General features: G+C 36.3%; 1 protein-coding gene across 3 annotated transcripts in view; it reads right to left on the bottom strand.

Moving 5' to 3' along the window:
* The window catches only part of MAP4K3 (mitogen-activated protein kinase kinase kinase kinase 3), a 194672-nt gene that overhangs the window by 97335 nt on the left and 85196 nt on the right, over positions 1 to 12141 (bottom strand). For all 3 annotated transcript variants that reach the window (XM_037807757.1, XM_037807758.1, XM_037807759.1), the window contains 4 exons: positions 5906 to 5961; positions 5296 to 5343; positions 2306 to 2348; positions 1009 to 1081 (listed from right to left, as the gene is read on the bottom strand). In XM_037807757.1, coding sequence (XP_037663685.1) covers positions 1009 to 1081; positions 2306 to 2348; positions 5296 to 5343; positions 5906 to 5961 — 220 coding nt within the window. The remainder of the gene's footprint in view (positions 1 to 1008; positions 1082 to 2305; positions 2349 to 5295; positions 5344 to 5905; positions 5962 to 12141) is intronic.

Below are 12141 nucleotides of genomic sequence, written 5' to 3'. Positions count from 1 at the left end.
ACTAAGATCTTCAACTGTCATAATAGAAAGTCTACAAACAATGGATAATGCTAGAGATGGCAGAAGAAAATACCGGAAGTTTTTGTCATAAGCCGTTTTATACTATGTGACTTTTTAAATATACATTTGTTTGATTTGTTTGATAAAAAGACAAATCAATATAAAAGTGATATATATCATATCCTAGGTATCAGAATAAGCACTACAGACGAGTGCTATACTGCGGCTGCCGAATCAGTCTGGGAAGGCATCAGAGGAGCAGCAGCACTTAAGCTCTGACAGGACTTCCAGACGGCTGTTACTTCAGAAAAAGGAATAGTCTGAACAAAGAAACTCTATACCTATATAGTGCTTAATTCATCTAGCACAAAGTTAGGTAGTCAGAAACATCTGCTGAGTGAATAAATGAGTGAACAGGATAGTTTTTATAGGGTGGTCAAAGACTATACCTAGCACACACGAATGGTCAGAAAGGACCATCTGTGGAGGAGAAAGCAGGCATTAAAGTTGATGAGGTCGATGGAGGACAGACCACAGAAGACTCCAACCGCCAAAAAATCTATATTTGATCTTGTGGGCAACCAAGACATGACCAAAAGTTTGAACAAAGGGGTACTGTCAATAATTTAATTTTGAAAGAAGATTAAGCTGAACACTGCTAGAAATGGGGGTGGGGGAAGACAAAATATAAAAATATTTGTGAAAATACATATGATACATGTAGGAGCAAGAGTCAGGTTTTTCCAGCAAAGCTGGAACTATATCAAGGTTCCCAAAAGCCAATCAATCTTTAATGTCTTTTCTGCTGTATGAAAATTAACATGGTAAAACAGTCTTTTTGTGTAATCCATCCACATGTGTACATGCCTAAACTACTTAACCTGTTAATAACTCTCTTCTTAATCTGTTTTAGTCCCAAAATATTTGCCCAGTTTACTTTTTAAAGAAATGCTGTATGCAATAATCATAAAACAACAAAAAATTAAATATCAATTAAAATACAATTACCAATATGGTGTGCCAATGAAAGACTTCCTTTTGGCAATTGTAGCTGTTATCTGTGCAGATACTCCAAAATCAGCTATTGAAAAAATAAGAAACATTTAGAAAACTGAGAGAAATAAACTAAAGATAACATGAGAAGAAACTTTTAGCTATTATTTTCATTAAATAATTAACTTCACAGAAATGTGAAGTATTCTTAAATATTAAATTAACATTGACTTTATGAACTTGCATTAAAATATTATGAAAGCAGTCAAGTATGTATCATAGTCAAATAGATTCCCATATATTCCTATATGAATCAAAAGACAATGAAGGCAAAGATTGAAGAATTTTGATGAGAAAGAAACAGGTGAAAGAATCCAGGCTGTCAGATTTAATAATACCGTAATTCATAATTCTCACGACCTGAAATTCAAGGAGTATGACTGGAAGGGACCTTAAATATTGTTATATTCCACACCCTCCCAGCCACACCCATGGTGACTGACAGCAAATAAACCAGTAAGTCTGTTGGCAAATCTATCCTGAAAAGATACCCCAACAAAATGTTCCCAAAATATTACTTTAGCAATTCATTCCAATACCAGTATCAATTACTATCAGGAAACTTATTTTTATGTAGGAGTTCCTACTGTTCCTTAAGATAAGTATGTTGCATTCTAATATTTTCTACTTTATTAATGATGAGTTCTAAATCCTCAAGATATATACAGTATGAATTATTTTGAATACATAGTAAATAAGACTTTGTTTATAAAACCACTATAATGAAGATTTCTGCTTAAATTTTCAAATTAAGTTTTGAACTGTTTTAATATAACTTCAACAACCAAAAATTACAAAATCAAATATAAGTTACTGTTTGAAATAAAGCAACACTCAGCATCTGAACAGCATTCTTACATAAGTAATTCTGTACTTAATTTTTAAAGTTTGTGCAAATAATGTAGGATTTTTAAATTTTTGTTTGCTTGTCTTGTTTTTTGGTTACGGGGTAATTTGTATGGATTTCTTACTGAAAGTCACATTCCCAGGGACAGAGATGAAAGAACTCCCAAAAAATAATATCTCACTACATCCTTCAACAAATCTGTCATATGTGAAGGGCAGATTTTATCCCCATTTAAGAGAAGAAGAAACATACAGAGAGGTTATGGATGCCCTGTAATGAGATTTCCATTTAAAAATACATGGATACTGTTCCAGGAGAGGGGAAACCTAGACCTACAGAGGAAAACATAAAAGTACCATGTTTTGGAATAGAGTTGTGCAAGTAACAAAATTCCAATTTACTTACCCAATTTCACATGACCATTATCCGTTAGTAGAATATTAGCTCCCTTTAAAGTGAGAACACTTTAGTTAAAGGAACACATTTCAACAGAACATATAATATATTAAACATATGTACTTAAAATAATCTTAAGTGGCAGCCTTAAACCAGAAATATGTAAAATTTAAAGTGACCAATTGAAATGTTAAATCATTATATCCATCAGAAAATTTACCATTCACTTGTTATATAATTAGATTATCCTTATGAAATGTACTGCATTTTCATAGCTGCAAAAAGCAGATATTAACATAGTATGAATGCTAATATGGAAGTGATATATTAGTAGTTTTCATCTAAATGCTACTTTGTCACCGTTTCTAAAGTGTTACCTTATAATATCATTTTCAATTGTTTTATACTTTAATTGTATTACACTTTAAACCTGGGTGCTACTTCCTCCTCTTCCTCCTCAGAAAACAAAACAAAACCCACTCATGCACAAAAACACCACCAAACAAGCAAAACTCCTTTTCTAGGAACTCCCTATCAACTGAACCCGTGTTGGTGTTTGGGAATGTACCTTGCTGTTTAGTACATGAGGCTGTCTATCCTAATATGCCCTTTCCGAGAGTTAGGGCCATCCAGTATATAAACAAGTACTCACAGGTCACAGAATTAAAACGTCATCTTTCTTCATGACCTGGAAGCATTTTAGCTACTACTGCTTCTTGATCCCAGCTTAAGAAGACAATAATGACTCCATCTTCAATAAGCTCAAAGCTTTTGGAGGAGGTAGAAATACTGTCTCCCAAAGATAGTACATGCTTTTTAGCCTTTCCTGCAACTTGTAAATGAGCAAGGGAAAGTAAGCAGACTCTTTATACTGGAAAACAGAGGGAGAGGGAGGGAGAGGGAGACACACTAGAAGACTGGAGGGGGAAAAGAAGAGAAAAAGGAAAATTCCTAGTTTCCAAATGTCACCAGTGGAGCTGAGCTGCACCCACTGATGTTATTGTGGCTCTATGGAATACTGGGGGAAAGGAGGAGGAGGAGAGAAAAGAGACCAGAGCAGGACTTTAACTTGACCCAAGACGGCTACCAGAGCCTTCAATTTGTTCTTTCCTCAGTTCCAAATCAGGTTTCCTAAGTTATAGCTTTTATCATATCACCCACATATTATTGCCTTCGATGCTTCCATCCATCCATTCTTCGCTGACAGACTACTAGCAGAAAGGTTCTATTTTAAGATCTGGGGTGACAGTTATGAATAAGATGAAGGTGAATGTAAATTAAAGTTGGAAAGAAAGAAAATCTAAAAATGATTACATATATGAATGTATGTACCAACAAATGATTTAACATTAGGAAGAGATAAGTACTGTGAAGACAAAGCAGGTAACAAAGGCCTCTCAAAGGCAGTGATACGTGAACACAGATCTGAATGAAATGAGGGTACACAGCCATGCAAAATCTGGGAAAGGAACATTTAGGCCTAAGGAACAGCAAGTACAAATCTGTGGGGCCAGAATGGGCTTGACATACTCCAAGAACAGTAGTTTAGTGGAGCTGGGGCAGAATGAGTAAAATGGAGGGAAGAATGAGATGAGGTCAAAGGGAAATGCAGGGTCCAGAGTCCTGAAGGCCACAGTAAAAAGTCTGGATTTTAAACTGCATATTATGGGAAGCCAATGGTGGTTTTTAAGCAGGACAGTGACATGACTTGGTTTACAAGGGTCACTCCGATTGCCAGGTGGAAAACTGACTCTAGAACCACTGCAAGAGTGGGAGCAGGGAGGCCAGTTAGAGGCTATCACAGAAGCACGGGGGAGATGGAATGGTGGCTTACGCAAGGGTGGGGACAGTGGCAATGCTAAGAATCTGCCCCCTTGAGCCCAGACTATAAATTATGGCACTCCAGTTCTCACATAACGGGCACCGCACCATCGGCTAACTCCATCTCCTATTGCTTTCACACTTTCTCTTCACTTCAATAACATGGTACAGCTTTTGTGTCTGCTCATATTGATCCCTCTGCTTGGGATGCACTCCAACCTCCATTTCTGACAAAAATCTATCCAAGGATCCTTCCAGGTTATCTGAGTGCCAATGCTGTAAAACCTTTTTTGATTTTCTCATTTTCTTATTATCTCTCCTACCTTTGAACTCTAAAGGGCTTTGCTCATGTCTTTTAAATGGCTTAAGAAAAATACTTAAAGCAGAGATCTCAGCAGGTGGTATGAGTCCACTGAAATTTCATGCAAAACGTGAGGGCATGTGATAAAGGCACCTTTCTGAGGAGTGAGTCGATGGCTTTCATCAGTCTCAAAGAGCGACATGATTTTTCAGTAAAGGCTAAGAATGTTAAAACTAGAGAAAATTTCAGAAAACAAAAGGGGGAGAGAAGGAAGAGAAGGAGGAGGAAAGATGAAGGAAGACAAAAGGAAAAGAAAATTAAATGAGAGGGGAAAATAAGTGGGGAGGCCCATCACAGCAACCAGTTTAACAATGTCCTGAAGGCCACAGTAAAAAGTCTGGATTTTAAACTGCATATTATGGGAAGCCAATGGTGGTGTCCAGTACAACTGTTCTCCTCTACCAGTTAAATAAATGAAAGACCATTAGCAAATGTCATTAATCCATCTGATGCATTATTAATGACAGTTCCTTAAGACTGCTAAAGCTTACTGTACAATCAAGGCATGAAACTTCCTAAAAACCAAAGCTATGAACCTAATCTGCTTTTCACAAATAAAAAGCTACAAATAAACTGAGTTATTAATACACTGAACCGTATACTTTAAAAGGGTGAATTTTAAGGTCTTTGAATTGTATCTCAATAAAGCTGCTATATCCAACATGTAGACGTATCACTCAGTTTTATTATGGTAATACATTATATTTTCAGATAATAAAGTCATCAAATGGAATAATCAAAACAATTCTGCTCAACAGCTTGATCAAAGTATTTAAAAATGAAGAGAGGGCTAACAGGTTAAAAGTATGATATATACCTTTATATCTCTGTGCATTTTTCCTTTACTGTGAAGATAATATAATCCCTAAAGTTTTAAAAAACAGAAAAAGAAACAAGATTTTACCACAAAGCACACTTTGAGATTATAAGCGATCAATTGAGTAGTGTTCTCTGTTTTTTTCTTAATACAGAAGGTCTGGTAATCATTAACTTAATTTACCTAGATATCCTAAAAGTGAAGAGAATCAAGAAAACAAGAGAGACAAAGGAACCACTAATTTACTTCACACAAGTAATTTTCGGTAAAATTAGCAAATAGTTTGGAATAACTTTTTAAAAGTAGATACCCCATTAGTATCAGAATGCGTTTCAATTCCCATTGGTAGTTCATATAAAACTGTACAATAACAAATCCAAACTACTTAGATTTTAGAGGTTATATAATTATACTTAGGCATTAATACAGTGCTCATTTGTAAATAAAATTTGAGTTTATTACTTGAACAATTAAAAAATGGACTAAAACTATTCGAAGAGTTCAACAACCTGGAATATTTAATTCTTTCACTTTAATTAACTAGTAATGCACAATATAAGAACATTTAATTTAATAAAGAATGTTACCTTTTAATTATCATTTTATTTACCTGTAGTGTTTCCCTGCTAACATATGCAATTTGTAGTTCTGATAGAGGACCAGTTACTATAAAAGAAGAAAATTAACATTAATAAAATTAGTCATGAAGTTTTCAGTGAGTGACAACTAAACAACAGACTTAATAATATTCCTAAACAATTCTACTAGAAGATAAGCTCCACAAAGGCAGGAGTTTTTGTCTGATTTGTTCATTGCTGTATCATCAGTGTTTAGAACAGTTCCTGGCACAGAAGAGCTGCTCAACAAATATTTATGGAACCAATGAATGACTGAATATTGTGCAAAATTAATTATATTTTCAGTTTTACACCTTACATAGATCAATCTTACCTCTCAAATATTAAAAGAAAGCAAGCATGTTCAAGAGGTTTAACCAGATTTTTAAAACTGATGTGTAACATGTATTATGGCCAGTTTTAAATCAATACTTATTTCTGAAAGTTTAGAAAATAAAGATTGCCTCCCTTTCCAAAACATCACTCAATGATAAGCAATATCGATAGTCTGGCCTGTACTCTACCAGACGACTTTATGAACAGACATTGTATACAGTATACATGTATGTGTGTATCACACACACAAACAAAACACAAATACAAATTCTGAAACCCACCTTTTTCAGTTTTCCTGGACATCTTTCCACATAAATATATATAGCTTAATCTTATCCTAACATTTGGATACATGTGTGCATCTTTCCACTACAGAAGACATTTAAAGTTTTCTTTTTTACTATTAAATCACTTTAGAATAAGGAAAAACATTAGGTGGGAGAGACAATTCTAGAAAATGTATTAAATTCCAATAATGGAATCCTTTGCCAGTTAGTGAGCTCACATGTACCCAAACTTAACAGCTTTGTAAGTGTTTAGTTTGGAGTACTTGTGGTATTTTACAATTGCAGAGGAGAAAAATGTATTTCACTTAAATTGATTTTTTCAGGACAGGGCAGGTTTAAAGGTCTGAAGATAAACCATAAAATGAATTTCTGTGGCTCCTAAGCTCACTCTCATCCAGTTTAAAACAGGCCCTCTGAGACAATACTGACTGCATTTTAAAACTTCAAATTCCATGTAAGACCAAGGGAAGAGATGTTTAGTTGGTGCAAGATCTGTATTTCCTAAACAGTTTAACTTGCACAGTTTGTTCAAATACTGTAATTACATGGAACTTTTAATAGGAAGTGAGACCTGGTAGGTTTGCATAGGTTAGTGTGAAATAGAGACACACCCAAAAGTAATTTGGACAGAGAATAAAAATATACATGTAGGGCCTCCTTGAGGAGCTGGGGGAAAATGCAGGGGTGTTGGGCTTCATCACCTGGATTTTTGCTGATGGTCTCACAAACATTGAGGACTGGAGGTCTGATGTGCCGAGCCCTCTATCATGGGACTTGCCCTTATGAAGCTCGTTACTGCCAAGGAGACGCTAAACTTGTTTATAACTTTGCCTAAGAGTCTCCCCCTGAGTACCTCTTTGTTGCTCAGATGTGGCCCTCTCTTTCAAGCTAAGCCAATTTGGCAGGTGAACTCACTGCCCTCCCCACTACATGGGATCTGACACCCAGGGGTGTAAATCTCCCTGGCAATGTGGGAGATTTACAGGGATGAATATGAACCTGACATCATGGGATTGAGAACATCTTCTTGATCAAAAGAGGGATGTGAAATGAAATGAAATAAATTTTCAGTGGCTGAGAGGTTCCAAACCTGGTGGGCATTCTTATGCACTACATAGATAACCCTTTTTAGGTTTTAATGCATTGGAATAGCTAGAAGTAAATACCTGAAACTATCAAACTGCAACCCAATAGCCTTGACTCTTTTTTTTTTTTTTTATTAAATTCAGTTTTATTGAAATACATTCACACACCATATAGTCATCCATGATATACAATCCACTGTCCACAGTATGATAACATAGTTATGCGTTCATCACCACAATCTCTCTGAACATTTCCTTACATCAGAAAGAACCAGAACAAGAATAAAAAATAAAAGTGAAAAAAGAACACCTAAATCATCCCCCCATCCCACCCCATTTGTCCTTTAGTTTTTATCCCCATTCCTCCACTCATCGATACACTAGATAAACGGGGTGTGATCCACAAGGTCTTCACAATCACACTGTCATCCCTTGTAATCTACATTATTATATAATTGTCTTCAGGAGTCCAGACTGCTGGGTTGGAGTTTGATAGTTTCAGGTATTGACTTCTAGCTATTCTAATACATTAAAGCCTAAGAGGTGTTATCTATATAGTGCATAAGAATGTCCACCAGAGTGACCTCTCGACTCCATTTGAAACCTCTCAGCCACTGAAACTATTTCGTCTCATTTTGCATCCCCCTTTTGGTCAAGAAGATACTCTCAGTCCCACGATGCCGGGTCCACATTCATCCCCGGGAGTCATACTCTGCGTTGCCAGGGAGATTTACACCCCTGGGAGTCGGGTCCCACGTAGGAGGGAGGGCAGCGAGTTCACCTGTCGAGATGGCTCAGTTAGAGAGAGAGAGGGCCACATCTGAGCAACAAAGAGGTACTCAGGGGGAGACTCTTAGGCACCATTACATACAACTTTAGACTCTCCTTTGTGGTAATGAGCTTCATAAGGGCAAGTCCCATGCTCGAGGGCTCAGCACATCAAACCGCCAGTCCCAATGTTTGTGACAACATCAACACCAGTCCAAGGTGAGGATGTCCAACACATCCGCACCTTCCCCCAGATCCTCGGGGCTGGGGAGGGGGACCAATAGCCTTGACTCTTGAAGACGATTGTACAGCAATGTAGCTTAGAAGACGTGACAGTGTGATTGTGAAAACCTTGTGGATCACACTCCCTTTATCCAGTGTATGGATAGATGAGTAGAAAAGTGGAGACAAAAAACTAAATGAAAAACAGGGTGTGCGGGGGGGATGATCTGGCTGTTCCTTTTTACTTTTATTATTTTATTATTATTTTCACTTTTTTTCTGGTACAAGGAACATGTTCAAAAAATAGATTGGGGTGATGAATGCACAACTATATGACGGTACTGTGAACAACTGATTGTATACTTTGGATGACTGTATGGTATGTGAATATATCTCAAAAAACTGAATTAAAAAAACAGGCCTCCTTAAGATTTCTGTTTCCATAATATCACAAACAAGAAAACTCTGAAAATAATACCTAGAAATATAAAAAAAAATTTTTTTTAATGTTAAATGAATGACTAAGCTCATACACAGTAAGAGAGTTTCCCAGGTGCCAAAAACAAAAAGAGAAATGAAAAGCAGAATGGTAAAAGTATGCAAGAACACTCCAGCTGTCCCTCAGGGGAAGGCCAACCTTGGTAAGCTAGGGCTTTAGTTGTATTTCTTACAGGGGCACAGAATACAAGGCCTCAGGCTGGAAGAGAAACAATTAACACAGATCCCCACATAACACCAAGAGCCTAAAAACGCTACCAAACAGACACAAAAAGAAGCATAGGATCTCGTCTGTCAGATTATCTAGATAGGGGAAGGAAGGTCTCAGCACAGCCCTCTTTTTCACTCAGGTTTAGGGTTCAAATATATATTGAAAACAATGAGGTCACTGGTGTCCCAGAAAAACAAAACAAAACAAAATAACACTTTGAAAGGATGCACCTTCAAAAGCCATATGGAATCCCAATTGAAAAGGCCCAGTAAAGTTGATCTCAAAATCCAAAATTGCAAAATTGCAAGAGAGCAGCAACTTGTCACGTACAAGGGAACTTCAATAAGATTGTCAATTTCTCATCAGAAACCATGGAGGCAAGAAGGCAATAGAAAGACATATTTTAAAAATGGAAAGCAAAAAGTTGCCAACTAAGAATTCTATATCCAGCAAAACTGTATTTCAAAAATAAGAAGAGATTAAAGACATTCCCAGATAAACAAAAGCTGAGGGAGGTCATCAATACTAGACCAGCCCTGCAGGAGATGCAATAGAGAATTCTGCAGATTGAAAGGAAAGGACAATTGACAACATCAAAACCACATGAAAAAATAAAGAATTCCAGAAAGGGTAATGACATGGAGAAATATGAACACCAGTACTATAGTATTTTTGGTTTGTATCAATACTTTTTACTTCCTACAGAATCTAAAACCAAAACCCCTAAAATGTGATAATAAATCAGTGCTTTTGGATTCATAATGTATAAACATTTAATTTATGACAAGAACTATAAAAAGGTAGGGGGATGGAGAGGTACAGGAACACAATTTGTGTATAATATTGAAGTTAAGCTGGTATTAAAGCAAACAAGATTGTCAGATTTAGGATGTTAAATTTAAGCTGTATGGCAACTACAAAGAAAATATTGGAGAATATGCAAGCTCACAGAGACAGAAATCAGAATACAGGTTGTATGGGGCAGGGGGAGGGGGAATGGGAATGAGAGCATAATGGGCATAGGTTTCTACCGGAGTAGATGGAAACGTTTTAGTAATGGAATGTGGTGACGGTACCACAATAATGTGAATGTGATAATTCAACTGAATGGTATTTTTTATAATGGTTGATATGGGAAAGTTTATGTTGTACATATGTTCCCACAATTAAAGGGGGGGGGGAAGAGCAACTAAAGGGAAAATAACAATTAAAAGCAATACATGATCCTAAATGGAATCTAACAAGGGAGGAGAGAAGGCTCAAGGGACACTATTGGGATATATGAAAAAAAAAAAAAAAAAAAACTAGAATACAGACTATAAGCTTTATATAAATATTAAATTTATTGAACTTAATTACTGCACTTAAGGTGTCTGTATAAGTAAATACCCTAGTTCTTAGGAAATATACATGGTAGTAATAAGTGTTCAAGGAGCATGATGTGCACAACTTAAACTCAAGTGTTCAGAAAATGGACCAATAGAGATATAGATGGATAGACAGAATGATGTGGCAAATGTGACAAAATGTTAGAATTGGTGGATCTGGGTATCTGAGAGGACAAAGGTATGCTGGAATTCTCTGTATGAGGTTTATATTATTTTTGTAACTGTCCTGTAAGTTTGAAAGTATTTAAAAATAATAAGTTAAAAAAAAAATCACCCTTCCCCCTCCATGGTAGTTTAAAATATGTACCCAAATTCTTTATACTTCCCCCTTCAAGAGGTGACAGGTGACTACAGTCCTGACCTATGGCTTGACTGCAACCTCATGAGAGACCATGAGCCAGAATCATCCAGCAAAACCATTCCTAAATTCTTGATCCTTAGAAACTTGAGATACTTAGCGTCTTTCGTTTTAGCTGCCAAGTTGTGGGATCATTTGATAAAGAGCTATAGGTAACAAATACATCTCATTTTTAAGAAGATATAGTTTAAAAAAAATCAAATGCAGTGAGTGATGGAATTAAGGACATGACTCCCAGGGGTGTAAATCTCCCTGGCAACGCAGGATATGACTCCCAGGGATGAATCTGGACCTGGCATCGTGGGATCGAGAGCATGTTCTTGACCAAAAGGGGAATGCGAAATGAAACGAAATAAAGCTTCAGTGGCTGAGAGATTTCAAATGGAGTTGAGAGGTCACTCGGGAGGGCATTCTCACACACTCTATACATAATACTTTTTAGGTTTTAATGCATTGGAATAGCTAGAAGTAAATACCTGAAGCTACCAAACACCACCCCAGTAGCCTTGACTTGTGAAGATGATTTTACAGCAATGTAGCTTACAAGGGTTGAAAGTGTGATTGTGAAAACCTTGTGGATTGCACTCCCTATATCCAGTGTATGGATGGATGAGTAGGAAAAAGGTGACAAAAAACTAAATGAAAAATAGGGTAGGATGGGAGGGATGATTTGGGTGTTCTTTTTTACTTTTATCTTTTATTCTTATTCTGGTTCTTTACGGTGTAAGGAAAATGTTCAAAAATAGATTGGGGTGATGAATGCATAACTATATGATGGTACTGTGAACAGTTGATTCTACACCATGGATGACTGTGTGGTATGTGAATATATTTCAATAAAACTGAATTTAATTTAAAAAAAAACTGGCTTTAGGATACTTCAGAAATAAGTACAGATAACAGAAAAAAATGGCTTTTACCAATAAAAAAGAGAAGTTCTCTGTAGATTTTATTTGAGAGATCAAAATATGGTTTGTATACACCTGCAAAAAATAAACAACAGGGAAAACCCAGAAGCACTACTGTTATTAGAAAAGAAGAACTTTTCTTTCACCAAATAAAGAAATCTAGGATCA

Source organism: Choloepus didactylus, chromosome 17 (genome assembly GCF_015220235.1).
Source record: "Choloepus didactylus isolate mChoDid1 chromosome 17, mChoDid1.pri, whole genome shotgun sequence".
Classification (NCBI taxonomy): Eukaryota; Metazoa; Chordata; class Mammalia; order Pilosa; family Megalonychidae; genus Choloepus; species Choloepus didactylus.
This window is presented reverse-complemented; position numbering and strand designations above follow the sequence as displayed.